Genomic DNA, 20,131 nt, shown 5'->3' on the forward strand with positions numbered 1-20,131 from the left:
GAACTGCGACATTGTTTTTTTAACATTTAACATTTAACATTTTTTATTTATTTATTTTATTTATTTGTTTTTTTTTAGTTAATAAAATCTCCGGTAGCGGAAACCTGTCTGTATTTACTGAGTAAATACAGACAGGTTTCCGCTAACGGAGATTTTATTAACTAAAAAAAAAATAAAAAAAATGTAAAAAAAAATCTTTCGCTCCCCAACAAGATTTTCTATGATAAACCAATTGATGTCCCTTGGAAGCCCAGCAAATGCAGTACAAAGCGCTGATTCCTTTCGGCGCTGAGAGAGTTAAAAAGCTGCAAAAAAAAAAAAAAAAAAAGGCACCTCAGTAAATACAGACAGGTTTCCGCTACCGGAGATTTTATTAACTAAAAAAAAAAAAATAATAAAAAAAAATAAATAAAAAATCTTTTCAAACTCTTTCGCTCCCCAACAAGATTTTCTATTATAAACCGATTGATGTCCCTTGGAAGCCCAGCAAAAATGCAGCACAAAGCGCTGAGCACCTCCGGCACTGCGAGAGTTAAAAAGCTGCAAAAAAAAAAAAAAAAAGGGCTAAAGGCCAAAAACAACAAAAAAAGAAATAAAAAGGAAGGAGGGAGCGGATGTGTCGGTGTGCAGGTGAGGTGAGGCCGGCGTGTTCTCCTTCCACTACAAGGAAGTTTGAGCTCTACAAGGAAGTGAGCGAAGCCGAGAGGTGACAGAGCTTGGAGGTCCAACACCCCCCCCCACCACACTTCCCACCGGGGTCATGGCCTGGGCCGCCCAGCGAGACCAGGTAAGCACTGATGACACAATCAGACTGGTTAGTGGGGGGGGGGGGGGGCACCTTCCTATAACAAGACTGCAGCAGAGGAGTGAGACTTCTAAAAACAAGGGCCAAATGTCTGCAGGATGATTCCTCCACAAATGAATGCAACAAAACCCTGCTGGGGTCTCAAGACTAAAAGACCCCCCCCCCCCCGCCCCTGCCCCCGGGGTAACGACACGGACCTGTGTCAAATCTGCCTTTTACTTTTTCTGCCCCGACTTGCGTGCACCGATTGGTAAAAACCAAAAACAAAAAGAAAAAAACTCTCCAGGAGGAGAGGCACGAGGCTCTCTGCACTTCAGATTACATGTAGCCTGGTCTTTTGATGCACAAACGCCCCAGTTGTCTATGGCAACGAATGAGGGGGGTGGGGGGGGGGGTGGGGATTATATATTCACCGGATCAGGGAGTGTAGCAGCTAGTGTTGGCCACCTGTCCCGGGGATTCACCCGGACAGTCCGGGTTTTTAATAATGTGTCTGGGGTTTTAAATCACGTGTCCAAGTTTTAAATCACGTGTCCGTGTTTTAAGTCCCATGTCCGGGGTTTGCAAACCAATCAATATACACTTATTTATTTATTTATTTATTTTTTACCAAAAATATGTAGCGGAATACATATTGGCCTAAACTGATGAAGAAGCTTTGATTTTTTTTTTTTTACTTTTTTTATTATTATTTATTATTTGTTATTATACATATTTTTTTTTTTTTTTACCAAAAATATGTAGCGGAATACATATTGGCCTAAACTAATGAAGACAGTTTGATTTTTTTTTTTTTTATATATATATTTTTTTATTGGGAATGTTTTATAGCAAGCATGACCTTTGTGCAAACCAATCAATATGTGTTTTTTTTTTTTTTAATACCAAAAATAAGTAGCGGAATACATATTGGCCTAAACTGATAAAGAAACTTTGATTTGTTTTACTTTTTTGTATTATTATTTATTTATTATTTATTATTATACATATTTTTCTTGTCTTTTACCAAAAATATGTAGCGAAATACATATTGGCCTAAACTAATTTTGATTTTTTTTTTTGATATTTATATTTTTTTATTGGGAATGTTTTATAGCAAGCATAACTTTTGTGCAAACTAATCAATATACGTTTTTTTTTTTTTTTTACCATAAATATGTAGCGGAATACATATTGGCCTAAACTGATGAAGACATTTTGATTTTTTTTTTTTTTTGATATTTTTTTTTTTATTGGGAATGTTTTATAGCAGAAAGTAAAAAATTTTGTTTTTTATTCAATAAATAAATGAAAAAATCCATAAAAATAACCCATAGTTTGTAGACGCTATAACTTTTGTGCAAACCAATCAATATGCGCATTTTTTTTTAATACCAAAAATATGTAGCAGAATACATGTTGGCCTAAACTGATGGAAAAAACTTTAATTTGTTTAACTTTTTTTTTTATTATTATTTATTTATTATTATACATTTTTTATTTTTTTTACCAAAGATATGTAGCAGAATACATATTGGCCTAAAATAATGAAGAAGCTTTGATTTTTTTTTTTTTTTTTTTTGATTGGGAATGTTTTATAGCAGAAAGTAAATAAAAAAAAATGTTTTGTTCAATAAATGAAAAAAAAAAGAAAAAAACCATAATAATATCCCACAGTTTGTATACGAGATAACTTTTGCGTAAACCAATCAATATACGCTTATTGGGATTTTTGTTACTAAAAATATGTAGCAGAATACATATTGGCCTGAATTGACAAAAAAATTAATTTTTTTTTTTTTTTTTACATTTTTTTTTATTGGAGAGGTTTTATAGGTGAAAGTAAAAAATATTGTTTTTTTTAAATTGACGCTTTTTTTTGTTTATAGCGCAAAAAATAGAAAACCACAGAGGTGAATACCACCAAAAAAAAGTTTTATTTGTGGGCAAAAAAAAAAAAAAAAAAAAAAAAAGGACAAACATTTTATTTTTTAGGTACAGCGTCATACAAATTGTCAGTTAAATGTAACGCAGTGCCGTATCGCAAAAAAATGTCTTGGTTATGAAAAGGGGGGGGGGGGGGGGTTGGGTAAATCTTCCAGAGGGTAAGTGGTTAAGGAAAGTTGAAAGATAACAGATTTATTGGCTGGATCACCAAGTGAAAATAAATAAAGCAAAGAAAACGTAGAATGCAGCCAGCACATCTAAAAACTGACAAGCTGTAATATAAAACATTGTTGTTTTTTTATTTTATTTTATTTATTTTGCAGTATTACCTCTTTAAGCTATATTCAGGAAAAAAAAAAAGAGTTGGTCTGCCCAGTTTTTCCGGTTTTGAAGTAACCGTACACCCAGAGCGAGGACAATCGTCACCCGTGTTCTACTTTGTTTTCAAAACCGCAGGCCGTCCAACAAAGAGCTTCATACCGTCACATGAGTGTGAAACACAAAAGACATAAAACAATCCTAATGCCTTCATAATAATGTACTTGTAATAAAGCAGTACTTAAAAAAAAAAATAAAAATAATTTTATATATATATACACAGTGGTGTGAAAAAGTGTTTGCCCCCTTCCTCATTTCCTGTTCCTTTGCATGTTTGTCACACTTAAGTGTTTCGGAACATCAAACCAATTTAAACAATAGTCAAGGACAACACAAGTAAACACAAAATGCAATTTGTAAATGAAGTTGTTTATTATTAAAGGTGAAAAAAAATCCAAACCATCATGGCCCTGTGTGAAAAGGTGATTGCCCCCGTTGTTAAAACATACTATAACTGTGGTTGTCCACACCTGAGTTCAATTTCTCTAGCCACACCCAGGCCTGATTATTGCCACACCTGTTCACAATCAAGGCATCACTTAAATAGGAGCTGCTTGACACAGTAAGGTCCACCAGAAGATCCTTAAAAGCTACACATCATGCCGAGACCCAAAGAAATTCAGGAACAATTGAGAAAGAAAGTAATTGAGATCTATCAGTCTGGAAAGGGTTATAAAGCCATTTCCAAAGCTTTGGGAATCCAGCGAACCACAGTGAGAGCCATTATCCACAAATGGCGAAGACATGGAACAGTGGTGAACCTTCCCAGGAGTGGCCGGCCGCCCAAAATTACCCCAAGAGCGCAGCGACGACTCATCCAAGAGGTCACAAAAGACCCCACAACAACGTCCAAGGAACTGCAGGCCTCACTTGCCTCAGTTAAGGTCAGCGTTCATGCCTCCACCATCAGGAAAAGACTGGGCAAAAATGGCCTGCATGGCAGAGTTCCAAGGAGAAAACCACTGCTGAGCAAAAAGAACATCAAAGCTCGTCTCAATTTCTCCACAACACATCTTGATGATCCCCAAGACTTTTGGGACAACATTCTGTGGACCGATGAGACAAAAGTGGAACTCTTTGGAAGGTGTGTGTCCAAGTATATCTGGCGTAGAAGGAACACTGCATTTCATAAAAAGAACATTATACCAACAGTAAAATATGGTGGTGGTAGTGTGATGGTCTGGGGCTGTTTTGCTGCTTCAGGACCTGGAAGACTTGCCGTGATAAAAGGAACTATGAATTCTGCTGTCTACCAAGAGATCCTGAAGGAGAATGTCCGACCATCTGTTCGTGTACTCAAGCTGAAACCAACTTGGGTTCTGCAGCAGGACAATGATCCTAAACACACCAGCAAGTCCACCACCGAATGGCTGAAGAAAAACAAAATGAAGACTTTGGATTGGCCTAGCCAAAGTCCTGACCTGAATCCTATTGAGATGTTGTGGTATGACCTTAAAAAGGCCGTTCATGCTCGAAAACCCTCTAATGTAACTGAATTAGGACAATTCTGCAAAGATGAGTGGGCCAAAATTCCTCCAGGACGCTGTAAAAGCCTCATTGCACGTTATCGCAAACGCTTGGTTGCAGTTGTTGCTGCTAAGGGTGGCCCAACCAGTTATTAGGTTTAGGGGGCAATCACTTTTTCACACAGGGCCATGATGGTTTGGATTTTTTTTCACCTTTAATAATAAACACCTTCATTTACAAATTGCATTTTGTGTTTACTTGTGTTGTCCTTGACTATTGTTTAAATTGGTTTGATGTTCCGAAACACTTAAGTGTGACAAACATGCAAAGGAACAGGAAATGAGGAAGGGGGCAAACACTTTTTCACACCACTGTATATATTGATTTATACCCACATACTGAACGCCGACATCAGGCTTGCAGTGGGTGTGGCTTCTGGGTATGGCGACACGTGGGAAGGACAAGGACTTCAGGAGATTTACAGGAGAGGGAGTATAGGTGATGCCCCCCTCGGTCGGTTGGTCCCCGCACTTACTCCATTCTAGGTCGTGGGCTTCCTACGGGGCGGTGTCTCCTCCTTCCTTGGCTCCCCCTGGCGTCTCCTCCTCGGTGACCAATAGGATCGCTTCTCCTCTCAGCCAATCGGGTCTCAGGACCCACTTCCTGAGCCGTGAGAGTTGAATCAGAAAGACAATAGCGAATATTAATTCACTATTGCCTTCCTGATTCTGAGTATTCCCGAATATTAATTCGCTATTGACGCACAACTGGGTGGGCTTGGGGCGCAGTGCTCTGTGCCCTGAGCACACCCTTTTTTTTTTTTTTTAAACCAATTAGAGCCTCTGGCTCCAATCATGTGTCCTACCTTTTGTTATTCTGAAGAAATAGCTGTTTGTTTCTCTGTGTCCATGTGTCGAAAGAATTTGAATGGAAGTGACTTTATAATTATCAATCAGCTTCTGCACCTGCAGGGTTCTAATGAGGAAAAGCTGCAGGGTCTGCATCCCTTTAGAAGTTACATAGTAAGCGAGGTTGAAAAAAGACCATCAAGTCCAACCTATGTGTGTGATTATATGTCAGTATTACTACGGAAAAGAGAAAAAAAAAAACCCTGGTGGTGGACTTTGGAGGGACGTACAACAGTAGAATAGAATAAGAACAATTTTATTTATTAATTGAATTCATATAAAATCATGTCATAAAAGGTAGTTTATGAACAACAAAGCCATTTATACAGTACAATTAAGCGAAATCACCTATACAGGATACAATTAGCTAGAAAGCTTATCACCCTACGCATTTCGGAGTTAGTGTGGCCTCCTTCTTCAGGGGTAGAAGTAAAGCATAGCTTATAATTCATATGTCAGTATTACATTGTATATCGCTTTTTGTTGTGGTCGTTCAGGTGCTTATCTAATAGTTTCTTGAAACTATCGATGCCCCCCGCTGAGACCACCGCCTGTGGAAGGGAATTCCACATCCTTGCCGCTCTTACAGTAAAGAACCCTCTACGTAGTTTAAGGTTAAACCTCTTTTCTTCTAATGTTAATGAGTGGCCACGAGTCTTGTTAAACTCCCTTCCGCTAAAAAGTTTTCTCCCTATTGTGGGGTCACCAGTCCGGTATTTGTATATTGAAATCATATCCCCCCTCAGGCGTCTCTTCTCCAGAGAGAATAAGTTCAGATCTCACAACCTTTCCTCATAACTAATATCCTCCAGACCCTTTATTGGCTTTGTTGCCCTTCTTTGTAGTCGCTCCATTTCCAGTACATCCTTCCTGAGGACTGGTGCCCAGAACTGGACAGTATACTCCAGGTGCGGCCGGACCAGAGTCTTGTAGAGCGGGAGAATTATCGTTTTATCTCTGGGGTTGATCCCCTTTTAATGCCAATATTCTGTTTGCTTTGTCAGCAGCGGCTTGGCATTGCATGCTATTGCTGAGTCTATCATCTACTAGGACCCCCAGGTCCTTTTCCATCCTAGATTCCCCCAGAGGTCCCCCCTCCCCCAGTCTATAGAATGCATTCAGATTTTTGCCACCCAAATGTATTATTTTACATTTTTCTACATTGAACCTCATTTGCCATGTAGTTGCCCCTCCCCCCATTCATTTGTTCAGATCTTCTTGCAAGGTTTCCACATCCTGTGGAGAAGTTATTGCCCTGCTTAGTATCATCCGCAAATACAGAGATTGAACTGTTTACCCCATCCTCATCCTCCAGGTCGTTTATGAACAAATTAAATAGGATTGGTCCCAGCACAGCAACCTGGGGGACCCCACTACCCACCCCGACCATTCCGAGTACTCCCCATTTATCACCACCCTCTGAACTCACCCTTGTAGCCAGTTTTCAATCCATGTACTCACCCTATGGTCCATGCCAACGGACCTTATTTTATACAGTAAATGTTTATGGGGAACTGGGTCAAATGATTTTGCAAAATCCAGATACACACCGTCTATGGGCCTTCCTTTATCTAGATGGCAACTCACCTCCTCATAGAAGGTTAATAGATTGGTTTGGCAAGAACGATTCTTCATGAATCCATGCTGATTACTGCTAATGATATCGTTCTCATTACTAAAATCTTGTATATAGTCCCTTATCATCTCCTCCAAGAGCTTACATACTATTGATGTTAGGCTAACTGGTCTGTAATTCCCAGGGATGTATTTTGGCCCTTTTTAATTATTGGTGCTACATTGACTTTTCTCCAATCAGCTGGTACCATTCCAGTCAGTGAACTGTCAGTAAAAATTAGGAACAATGGTCTGGCAATTACTTGACTGAGTTCCCTAAGTACCCTCAGGTGCAAGCCATCTGGTCCCGGTGACTTATTAATGTTAAGTTTTATAAGTCTAACTGTAATTCTGTCCTCTGTTAGCTATGGAGGTGCTCTTCCTGTGATGTGTCTTGAGGATAAACACTGCAGTTTTGGTTACTGAAGCCCCCCAATTTCCTTGTGAAGACTGAGGAGAAGAACAAATTCATTACCTTCGCCATCTCTCCATCCTTTGTAACCATATTCCCTTTATTCTTCTTCATGGACCAATATGGTCTGTCCTCCCCTTTTTACTGTTTATATAATTAAAGTATTGCTTGGGATGTTTTTTTGCTCTCCTTTGCTATGTGTCTTTCATGTTTTATCTTAACCTCCCTAATTGCACACTTACATTTCTTGTTGCATTCTTTGTGAAGTCTGGTTTTTTTTTTGGTTGTATTCTATCACCTCTGCGGTTTTATATTTTTTGCGCTATGAACAAAAAAAAAGCGTCCATTTAAAAAAAAAACTTACTTTCACCTATAAAATATCTCCAAAAATCCCAATAAGCGTATATTGATTGGTTTACGCAAAAGTTATCTCGTCTACAAACTGTGGGATATTTTTATGGATTTTTTTCATTTATTTATTGAATAAAAAAAACATATTTTTGGTAAAAAAATAAAATAAAAGTATAATAATAAATAATTTAATAAAAAAAGTAAAACAAATCAAAGTTTCTTCATGAGTTTAGGCCAATATGTATTCCGCTACATATTTTTGGTAAAAAAAAAGCGTATATTGTTTGGTTTGCACAAAAGTTATGCTTGCTATAAAACATTCCCAATAAAAAAAAATATATAAAAAAATAAAATCAAAATGTCTTCCTTAGTTTAGGCCAATATGTATTCCGCTACATATTTTTGGTAAAAAAAATAAATATATGTATAATGGGGAAGCGTAGGGTAGAATGGAATGGGGTAGAGTAGAGTATAATGGAATGGGGTAGAGTAGAGTATAATGGAATGGGGTAGAGTAGAATGGAATGGGGTAGAGTAGAATGGAATGCGGTAGAGTAGAGTAGAGTAGAATGGAATGGGGTAGAGTAGAGTAGAATGGAATGGGGTAGAGTAGGGTAGAATGGAATGGGGTAGAGTAGAGTAGAGTAGAATGGAATGGGGGTAGAGTAGAGTAGAGTAAAATGGAATGGGGTAGAGTAGAGTAGAATGGAATAGGGGAGGAGAAGAGTAGAGTAGCATGGGGTAGAGTAGAGTAGAATGGAATGGGGTAGAGTAGAGTAGAATGGAATGGGGTAGAGTAGAGTAGAGTAGAATGGAATGGGGTAGAGTAGAGTAGAATAGAATGGGGTAGAGTAGAATGGAATGGAGTAGAGTAGAGTAAAATGGAATGGGGTAGAGTAGAGTAGAGTATAATGGAATGGAGTAGAGTAGAGTAGAGTAAAATGGAATGGGGTAGAGTAGAGTAGAATGGAATAGGGGAGGAGAAGAGTAGAGTAGCATGGGGTAGAGTAGAGTAGAATGGAATGGGGTAGAGTAGAGTAGAATGGAATGGGGTAGAGTAGAGTAGAGTAGAATGGAATGGGGTAGAGTAGAGTAGAATAGAATGGGGTAGAGTAGAATGGAATGGAGTAGAGTAGAGTAAAATGGAATGGGGTAGAGTAGAGTAGAGTAGAATGGAATGGAGTAGAATGGAATGGGGTAGAGTAGAGTAGAGTAGAATGGAATGGAGTAGAGTAAAGTAGAGTATAATGGAATGGAGTAGAGTAGAGTAAAATGGAATGGGGTAGAGTAGAGTAGAATGGAATAGGGGAGGAGAAGAGTAGAGTAGAATGGGGTAGAGTAGAGTAGAATGGAATGGGGTAGAGTAGAGTAGAATGGAATGGGGTAGAGTAGAGTAGAGTAGAGTAGAATGGAATGGGGTAGAGTAGAGTAGAATAGAATGGGGTAGAGTAGAGTAGAGTAGAATGGAATGGAGTAGAATGGAATGGGGTAGAGTAGAGTAGAGTAGAATGGAATGGGGTAGAGTAGAGTAGAATGGAATGGGTTAGAGTAGAGTAGAGTAGAATGGAATGGGGTAGAGTAGAATGGAATGGGGTAGAGTAGAATGGAATGGGGTAGAGTAGAATGGAATGGGGTAGAGTAGGATGGAATGGGTAGAGTAGAGTAGAGTATAATGGAATGGGGTAGAGTAGAGTAGAGTAAAATGGAATGAGGTAGAGTAGAATAGAGTAAAATGGAATGAGGTAGAGTAGAGTAGAATGGAATGGGGTAGAGTAGAGTAGAATGGAATGGGGTAGAGTAGAGTATAATGGAATGGGGTAGAGTAGAGTAGAATGGAATGGGGTAGAGTAGAATGGAATGGGTAGAGTAGAATGGAATGGGTAGAGTAGAATGGAATGGGGTAGAGTAGAATGGAATGAGGTAGAGTAGAGTAGAGTAGAGTAAAATGGAATGGGTAGAGTAGAGTAGAATGGAATAGGGGAGGAGAAAGAGTAGAGTAGAATGGGGTAGAGTAGAGTAGAATGGAATGGGGTAGAGTAGAGTAGAATGGAATGGGGTAGAGTAGAGTAGAATGGAATGGGGCTAGAGTAGAGTAGAATGGAATGGGGTAGAGTAGAGTAGAATGGAATGGGGTAGAGTAGAGTAGAATGGAATGGGTAGAGTAGAGTAGAATGGAATGGGGTAGAGTAGGTAGAATGGACTGGGGTAGAGTAGAGTAGAGTAGAATGGATGGGGTAGAGTAGAATGGAATGGGGTAGAGTAGAATGGAATGGGGTAGAGTAGAATGGAATGGGGTAGAGTAGGGGGTAGAGTAGTAGAGTATAATGGAATGGGGTAGAGTAGAGTAGAGTATAATGGAATGGGGTAGAGTAGAGTAGAGTATAATGGAATGGGGTAGAGTAGAGTAGAGTATAATGGAATGGGGTAGAGTAGAGTAGAGTATAATGGAATGGGGTAGAGTAGAGTAGAGTAGAGTAAAATGGAATGGGGTAGAGTAGAGTAGAGTAAAATGGAATGAGGTAGAGTAGAATGGAATGGGGTAGAGTAGAGTAGAGTAGAATGGAAATGGGGTAGAGTAGAGTAGAGTAGAATGGAATGGGGTAGAGTAGAGTAGAATGGAATGGGGTAGAGTAGGGTAGAATGGAATGGGGTAGAGTAGGGTAGAATGGAATGGGGTAGAGTAGAGTAGAATGGAATGGGGTAGAGTAGAGTAGAATGGAATGGGGTAGAGTAGAACGGAATGGGGTAGAGTAGAACGGAATGGGGTAGAGTAGAACGGAATGGGGTAGAGTAGAACGGAATGGGTAGAGTAGAACGGAATGGGGTAGAGTAGAATGGAATGGGGTAGAGTAGAACAAAATGGGGTAGAGTGGAATGGAATGGGGTAGAGTAGAACAAAATGGGGTAGAGTGGAATGGAATGAGGTGGAGTAGAGTGGAATGGAATAGAGTTGGGTGGAATGGAATCAAGTGTAGTACAATAGAGTAGAGTAGTTGAAAAAAGGTTTAAAAAAAAGAATTAAAACAATGACAAAAGGAAATAAAACTATGCTATACTCAATACAAACCCACATACACCCTCTAACTAAAGGAAAATAAAAGTAGATTCTCTTTTTCCAAGCACCTCAGTGAGTGCAATTGGGAGTTCCCACTTAAATTAATTTTGACAACAACCAAGTCAGTAAATTTCACAGGAAAATTTAAACCCTTCAGCTCATCCCTCTACCAGGGACACTTCCAGGGACTGAAGTTTGGTAACCGTTGTCGTCCTCGGACACCGGGAACGGGTTACCTGTAAAACGCTGCACAAACAGCGACCAATAAAATCATGAAATGATTGATGAGCCCGGCAATGGTCTTCTAATCTGATTAGTGCGTGGGAAGGACGGCCACAGCCCAAGGACTAGGAGATCGGCCAAGATTCATTTCGCAGAATTTGGCAATGTCGGAGCATGAGATTTACTAACTCGCTATTTAGCTGAGACAGAAATGACCAATATTAAACTGATTAACTGCATTACAAGAGTGTCCTGGCCGCCGCGTCCATAATGATAGAGGTGGACAGAGGTAATGAAATTGTTCTCATTCAATGTCCTCCTTGTGAAGGTCCAGGAGAGAGCCCAGCTACAGACATTAAAATATACGTCGGAGGTTTACTACTCCAGATACTGGGGAACCGACTATTAATCCCAGACAGGATTACTGACCAGCAGCCGTGCGTATACATTTCTTTCCTATAGTAATGACTGCAATGTCCTTGTATTAGTCATGGATTTAATGTTTATAATTAGCCAAAACTGTTCAAATTTTTTCGAATGGTCCGTGGTATTACCATCACCACCACCAAAGAACAACTCAAAAAATGTTTTCCCACTCCTAACATTTACAGCAGTATATATATATATATATATATATATATATATATATATATATATATATATATATATATATATATATATATATATATATATTAGATATAGATATAGAGAGAGAGAGCACTGACACTAGCACCGAGATAGAGAACACTGACCCCAGCACTGTGATAGAGACAGGGCCGTCTTTAATAGTGATTGCACCCTGGGCAAACGTTTTCTTGGGCCCCCATACAGTTTCACTCTCCACCTGCTCTGAGACATAGAATAAATAGCAGCTAGACTTAAAAGCAGTTTACTGTATCAGATCAGGAAGCGATTGGTTGCCAGAGGTTACAGTGTATCATTACCTTTACTGACTGGTTGCTAGAGGTTACATCATGCATTACGGCTCACTGATTAGTTGCTAGATGTTACAGCACATGATTTCTGCTTGTTGATTGGTTACTAGAGATTATTGTACAGTAATAGTGCTCACTGATTGGTTGCTAGAGGTTACAGCACATCAGCTCCTCACTGCAGGGAGCATGATATACATATGAATGTCGCCTTTATTTACATATCTATGCCACCAGATGTAGCTATTTACATATGAATGCTGGTTATTTACATGTAAACACAGGGTCTACAGGTGAGTCATCTGTACACAACAATAAGGCAGAGCTGGGCAGCATTAATAGCAGCACTTCACACTGAGATATCAGGACAAAGCTAGAGACTAAAACTTCAAGGACCAAGGGAATTTAAACTGGGATAGTTGGCAAGTATGAGGCAGCTGCTTTGGGCCCCACAACAATGACAGGGCCCAGGGCAGCTGCCCCTTTTTCCCTGCCTTAAAGACGGCCCTGGATAGAGAGCACTGACACCAGCACCAGCACAGAGATAGAGAGAGAGCACTGACACCAGCACCATGATAGAGAGCACTGACACCAGCACCGTGATAGAGAGCACTGACACCAGCACCGTGATAGAGAGCACTGACACCAGCACCATGATAGAGAGCACTGACACCAGCACCGTGATAGAGAGCACTGACACCAGCACCGTGATAGAGAGCACTGACACCAGCACCGTGATAGAGAGCACTGACACCAGCACCGTGATAGAGAGCACTGACACCACACCAGCACCGAGATAGAGAGCGCTGACACCAGCACCGAGATAGAGAGCACTGACACCACATCAGCACCGTGATAGAGAGCACTGACATCAGCACCAGCACAGAGATAGAGAGAGAGAGAGCACTGACACCAGCCCCGAGATAGAGAGAGAGAACTGACACCAGCACCGAGATAGAGAGAGAGCACTGACACCAGCACCGAGATAGAGAGCACTGACACCAGCACCGAGATAGAGAGCACTGACACCAGCACCGAGATAGAGAGCACTGACACCAGCACCGAGATAGAGAGCACTGACACATCTCAGTGCTGGTGTCAGTGCTCTCTCTCTATCTCGGTGCTGGTGTCAGTGCTCTCTATCTCGGTGCTGGTGTCAGTGCTCTCTATCTCGGTGCTGGTGTCAGTGCTCTCTATCTCGGTGCTGGTGTCAGTGCTCTCTATCTCGGTGCTGGTGTCAGTGCTCTCTATCTCGGTGCTGGTGTCAGTGCTCTCTATCTCGGTGCTGGTGTCAGTGCTCTCTATCTCGGTGCTGGTGTCAGTGCTCTCTATCACGGTGCTGGTGCCAGTGCTCTCTATCATGGTGCTGGTGTCAGTGCCCTCTATCACGGTGCTGGTGTCAGTGCTATCTCTATCATGGTGCTGGTGATCATCTCCTGCACCCTCTTCATAGCCTACCCTGACCTTCCCTCTCCTCCATTGCCTTCATGCACTCCTGAGTCCTGAATTGTCAAAATTTCACAGATAAAAAAAGAATGCTTGTAGTTGTCGCTCCCAGATTCACATACATGTGTTATGTCAGTGTCCATGTGGTGGGACTATGTGTGCACAGCTAGTAGGTATTTTGTGGCTGAAAATATGACCTGTAGGTTTTTAATGTTTGGCCGTGTTCGTGTTTCTCATTCGCGAAATGTCCCGTCGGAAGTTCGTCCATCTCTAATCTGGCTTTTATGGAAGAGTGGCAAGAAGAAAGACATTGTTGAAAGAAAAAAATAAGAAGTCCCTTTTGCAGTTTGTGAGAAGCCATGTGGGGGACACAGCAAATATGGAAGAAGGTGCTCTGGTCAGATGAGACCAAAATTGAACTTTTTGGCCTAAAAGCAAAACACTATGTGTGGGGAAAACTAACACTGCACATCACCCTGAACACACCATCCCCACCGTGAAACATGGTGGCGGCACCAACATGTGGGGAAGATTTTTTTCAGCAGGGACAGGGAAGCTGGTCAGAGTTGATGGGAAGATGGATGGAGACAAATACAGGACAATCTTAGAAGAAAACCTGTTAGAGTCTGCAGAAGACTTGAGACCGGGGCGAAGGTTCAACTTCCAGCAGGACAACGACCCGAAACATACAGCCAGAGCTACAATGGAATGGTTTAGATCAAAGCATATTCATGTGTTAGAATGGCCCAGTCACAGTCCAGACCTAAATCCCATTGAGAATCTGTGGCAAGATTTGAAAATTGCTAAATATTTCAAGCTGTGTCAGATTGGATGGAGGGTGTCTGTGAACAGCAAAGAAGAATGGGCAGAGATGTCCCTCTCTAGATGTGCAAAGATGGTAGAGACATCCCCAAAAATACTTGTAGCTGTAATTGCAGAGAAAGGGGGTTCTACAAAGTATTGACTCCGGGGGGCGCCATACAAATGCCCCCCCCCCCCCCACACACACACACACATGTGTGTTGGAAAACCATTTATCATTTTCCTTTCACTTCACAATTATGTGCCACTTTGTGTTGGTCCATCACAAAAAATCCCAATAAGATACATTTACGTTTTTGGTTGTAACGTGACAACATGTGGAACATTTCAAGGGGGTATGAATACTTTTTCAAGGCACTGTACAATGTATTCTTTCCACTTTGCAGTAGAGAAACAATAAGGAGCAGGTTGCGTTCACAGTGATCACATGATTACACAGGATCATGCTGAGAACAGGAACGGTCAGCAAGAGCTTCATCTCTGTGCTGGGGGTGCGCAGTTGTGCACGCTCCAGAACAAAAACATGCTGCATATTTGTGCAATGCCAAGAAACCCACTTCAGTCATGTTGGAGATATGTGTTTTATGCTGGCATGGAGGGGGTTAAACAGCATTTTGTATCCCTCAGGTCAGAAATTGAAGGAACATTCTTGGCCTCCACCTACCCCTCCCCATCTAGTACAACATTAACCCAACACCAAATATGTTGTCTGTAGATTTTGACTGACTGACAGTGTCTGCTATTTTCTTGTGCAAACACTTGAATACAAAATTCCAGAGTAAATACAGTACTTCCTCGTGGAGAGAATTACAGGATCCTTGTGCGGAGTTCCCCGGGTCTGTACACCTGCTGTGCCCATTATGAGGGGTTCCCACAATCCCTGTGCTCAGTTCCCGGGTCTGTACACCTGCTGTGCCCATTATGAGGGGTTCCCACAATCCCTGTGCTCAGTTCCCGGGTCTGTACCCCTGCTGTGCCCATTATGAGGGGTTCCCACAATCCCTGTGCTGAGTTCCCGGGTCTGTACACCTGCTGTGCCCATTATGAGGGGTTCCCACAATCCCTGTGCTGAGTTCCCGGGTCTGTACACCTGCTGTGCCCATTATGAGGGGTTCCCACAATCCCTGTGCTCAGTTCCCGGGTCTGTACCCCTGCTGTGCCCATTATGAGGGGTTCCCACAATCCCTGTGCTGAGTTCCCGGGTCTGTACACCTGCTGTGCCCATTATGAGGGGTTCCCACAATCCCTGTGCTCAGTTCCCGGGTCTGTACCCCTGCTGTGCCCATTATGAGGGGTTCCCACAATCCCTGTGCTGAGTTCCCGGATCTGTACACCTGCTGTGCCCATTATGAGGGGTTCCCACAATCCCTGTGCTGAGTTCCCAGGTCTGTACACCTGCTGTGCCCTTTAGGAGGGGTCCCCACCATCCCTGTGCTCAGTTCCCGGGTCTGTACCCCTGCTGTGCCCATTATGAGGGGTTCCCACCACCCCTGTGCCGAGTTTCTAGGTCTGTACCCCTGCTATGCCCATTATTGGGGTTCCCACCATCCCTGTGCTGAGTTTCTAGGTCTGTACACCCGCTGTGCCCATTATGAGGAGTTGCCACCATCCCTGTGCTGAGGTCCCAGGTCTGTACACCCGCTGTGCCCATTATGAGGGGTTCCCACCATTCTTGCGCCGAGTTCCCAGGTCTGTACACCTGCTGTGCCCATTATGAGGGGTCCCCACCATCCCTGTGCTGAGTTCCCGGGTCTGTACCCCTGCTGTGCCCATTATTGGGGCTCCCACCATCCCTGTGCTGAGTTCCCAGGTCTGTACACCTGCTGTGCCCATTATGAGGGGCTCCCACCATCCCTATGCTGAGTTCTCAGGGTATGTAGATCAGTTCTTTAAATAACTCTCCCTCCCACCTTAATAACTCTGGCTCTCCGGTTGCAGTATTTGCACACCATGCATGCAGTAAGGCTGATGACGCCTCCTCTCCCACGATCCCCTGTCACGGATCACGGATACACCCTCGGTGATGGTTTGCCGCGGATCTCCGGCTCCGGTGATGAATGGTATCCGCGGCTGAAGAAGCGCCAGTCTCTGTCTCCTTGCTCCGCAGTGTTAGGGAGCCACAACTTAATTCACTCAGTGCAATTAGGCAATAATGAGCCCCCTGGAGACCCCATCATTACTGCTGGCTGCCGCTTTGCAAACTCAATAATCTGCATCCGTCACCCGCATTCCAAATCAGCTCTCTGACGCTCCGGCCTTCGCGAACAGCGATGTCTGCCGCCACACAGCTAGGAAAATCCCAGGCGTGTCACAATATACGGCGACAGCATTCTTTTGTATGATACATTTTTACCATTAAAGCTCCATTAACACTTGTGCGACTTGTCATGCGACTTTGGACACATGCGGTCGCACGACAAGTCGCAGCCCCTTGTATTTCAATGGAAGCCGTTCAAATCGATGCAAATTAATCGCTTGCCGACCAGCACAAGCCAAGCCCGCGAACCTTCGTAGCTAGACCTAGGCCACAAGCGATCGCGGGCACGAGAGGCAGAACAGGGACATGTTCTGTTCTGAGAGGAGTGACAGATTGTGTGTTCCTATTAGCTAGGAATCACGATCTGTCACTTGCTCTAGGTCAATCCCTCCCCTACAGTTAGAACACACATAGGGAACACAGTTAACCCCTTGATTGCCTCCTATTATTAGCACCTTCCCTGCCAGTGACGTTTTTACAGTAATCAGTGCAGTTTTTATACCTCTGATCGCTGTATAAGTGCCAATGATCCCAAAAATGTGGCAAAAGTCTCTGATGTGTCTATTGCAGTCCCGATAAAAATTACAGATCACCGCCATTAATAATAATAATGCTATAAATCTATCCCCTATTTTATAGATGCTATACCAATCAATATACGTTTATTGTGATTTTATTTTTTATTTTAAACGAAAATATGTAGAAGAATACATATCGGCCTAAACTGAGAAAAAAATTAGCTTTAAAAAAAATCCCCCTTTTAATTTTTTTATTTTTTTATTATAGCAAAAAGTACAAAATATTGTGTTTTTTTTTTTTTTTTTTTTTTTTTTTAAATTCTCGCACTTTTTTGTTTATAGCGCAAAAAAAGAAAAAAGAAATACATAAAAAGAAAGCTCTATTTGTGGGAAAAAAAAAGGACATCAATTTTGCTTGGGTGCAACGTTGCATGATTGCGCAATTGTCAGTTAAAGCGACGCAGTGTAGAATCACCAAAAATGGCCCCAGTCATTCATCAGCCAAATCTTCAGGGGCTGCAGTGATTAAAGTTGCAACAGCTTTAAAAAAAAAATAAATAAATAAAAAAAAAAAAGGTTTTCGTACTACTTGAGTGGCACCGACTGTGATACAAACTCTCAAAAGTCGTATGAAAGTCGTAAATTTAAATGTTATCAATGCGACGGTTGTGTAACTGTCAAAGTCGACAGCTAAAAGCCACACCCATCCAGAGTTGCATCAAAGGCACAATGTAAAGTCGCAGTGGACTTTGGAGTCTGAATGGCACCTAAAAGTAATCCCCTGAGCTCCATTCAGTGACTTTTTCTAGGCTGTGATGATGTGACGAGTCTGCTGCAGGCAAGAGGAAGCATTTCCTCAGTCTCCCCTCTCCCCCCCCAGCAGTGATCGGACTGTACATTGTAACAAGTCACAAGATGAGAGGCGGCGGGTAGTGATGGACGAACTTCCGACGGGACGTTTCGCGAACGCGGACCGCGAACGAGGCCGACCGTTTGCGAAACCGAACGTTTGCGGCGGGCCCCATTGACTTCAATGGGAGGCGAACTTCGCAAACCTTTAGGTCAAATTTGCAGCCACAAGATAATTATTAGCTGGGCAAACATAGTCCCACCACATGGCCAATGACATAACACATGTATGAGGTGAATTTGGGATCGATAACTACAAGCATTCTTTTTTTATATGGGAAATTGTTCTGACAATTCAGGACTGTGGAGCGCATGAAGGCAATGGAGGAGAGGGAAGGTCAGGGACCAGGGTAGGCAAAGAAGAGGGTGCAGGAGATGATCACCAGCAGCGTGACATACAGCAATGACACATGCACCGTGATAGAGTCATCTGACAACAGCACCGTGATAGAGGGCACTGACATCAGCAGCGTGACATAAAGCACTGACATCAGCACCGTGATATACAGCACTGACAGCAGCACCGTGATAGAGGGCACTGACATCAGAAGCGTGACATTAAGCACTGACATCAGCACCGTGATATACAGCACTGACAGCAGCACCGTGATAGAGGGCACTGACATCAGAAGCGTGACATACAGCACTGACATCAGCACCGTGATATACAGCACTGACAGCAGCACCGTGATAGAGAGCACTGACATCAGCAGCGTGACATACAGCACTGACATCAGCACCGTGATATACAGCACTGACAGCAGCACCGTGATAGAGAGCACTGACATCAGCAGCGTGACATACAGCACTGACATCAGCACCGTGATATACAGCACTGACATCAGCACCGTGATATACAGCACTGACAGCAGCACCGTGATAGAGAGCACTGACATCAGAAGCGTGACATACAGCACTGACATCAGCACAGTGATATACAGCACTGACAGCAGCACCGTGATAGAGAGTACTGACATCAGAAGCGTGACATTAAGCACTGACATCAGCACCGTGACATACAGCACTGACAGCAGCACCGTGACATTAAGCACTCACACCAGCACCGTGATATACAGCACTGACAGCAGCACCGTAAGCAGCCCCAGGAGGAAGTCAGCACAGCACAGGGATGGTGTGATCCCCTCATAATAAGCAGGCCCAGGAGAAACTCAGCACAGCACAGGGATGGTGTGATCCCCTCATAATAAGAACCCCCAGGAGTAAGTCAGCACAGCACAGGGATGGTGTGATCCCCTCATAATAAGAACCCCCAGGAGGAAGTCAGCACAGCACAGGGATGGTGTGATCCCCTCATAATAAGCAGGCCCAGGAGAAACTCAGCACAGCACAGGGATGGTGTGATCCCCTCATAATAAGAACCCCCAGGAGGAAGTCAGCACAGCACAGGGATGGTGTGATCCCCTCATAATAAGCAGGCCCAGGAGAAACTCAGCACAGCACAGGGATGGTGTGATCCCCTCATAATAAGAACCCCCAGGAGGAAGTCAGCACAGCACAGGGATGGTGTGATCCCCTCATAATAAGCAGGCCCAGGAGAAACTCAGCACAGCACAGGGATGGTGTGATCCCCTCATAATAAGAACCCCCAGGAGTAAGTCAGCACAGCACAGGGATGGTGTGATCCCCTCATAATAAGAACCCCCAGGAGGAAGTCAGCACAGCACAGGGATGGTGTGATCCCCTCATAATAAGCAGGCCCAGGAGAAACTCAGCACAGCACAGGGATGGTGTGATCCCCTCATAATAAGCAGGCCCAGGAGAAACTCAGCACAGCACAGGGATGGTGTGATCCCCTCATAATAAGAACCCCCAGGAGTAAGTCAGCACAGGGATGGTGTGATCCCCTCATAATAAGAACCCCCAGGAGGAAGTCAGCACAGCACAGGGATGGTGTGATCCCCTCATAATAAGCAGGCCCAGGAGAAACTCAGCACAGCACAGGGATGGTGTGATCCCCTCATAATAAGAACCCCCAGGAGGAAGTCAGCACAGCACAGGGATGGTGTGATCCCCTCATAATATGAACCCCCAGGAGGAAGTCAGCACAGCACAGGGATATCATAAGCAGCCCCAGTAGAAATATGACAC

The 20,131-nt window shown here is 43.0% G+C and overlaps 1 protein-coding gene across 2 annotated transcripts in view; it reads left to right on the plus strand.

Annotated features, from left to right (window-relative positions):
* Positions 1-606: 606 nt before the first annotated feature.
* Positions 607-20,131, plus strand: part of LOC143936168 (formin-F-like) — a 218,416-nt gene continuing 198,891 nt past the window's right edge. For both annotated transcript variants that reach the window (XR_013263623.1, XM_077460544.1), the window contains exon 1: positions 607-787. Coding sequence is in view for 1 of the 2 variants with exons in the window: in XM_077460544.1 (XP_077316670.1) it covers positions 761-787 (27 nt within the window). In the remaining variant the exon portion in view is untranslated. The remainder of the gene's footprint in view (positions 788-20,131) is intronic.

Source organism: Lithobates pipiens, unplaced genomic scaffold, assembly GCF_037356315.1.
Source record: "Lithobates pipiens isolate NorthernLeopardFrog02 unplaced genomic scaffold, aLitPip1_a1.2 Scaffold_28, whole genome shotgun sequence".
NCBI classification, from domain to species: Eukaryota; Metazoa; Chordata; class Amphibia; order Anura; family Ranidae; genus Lithobates; species Lithobates pipiens.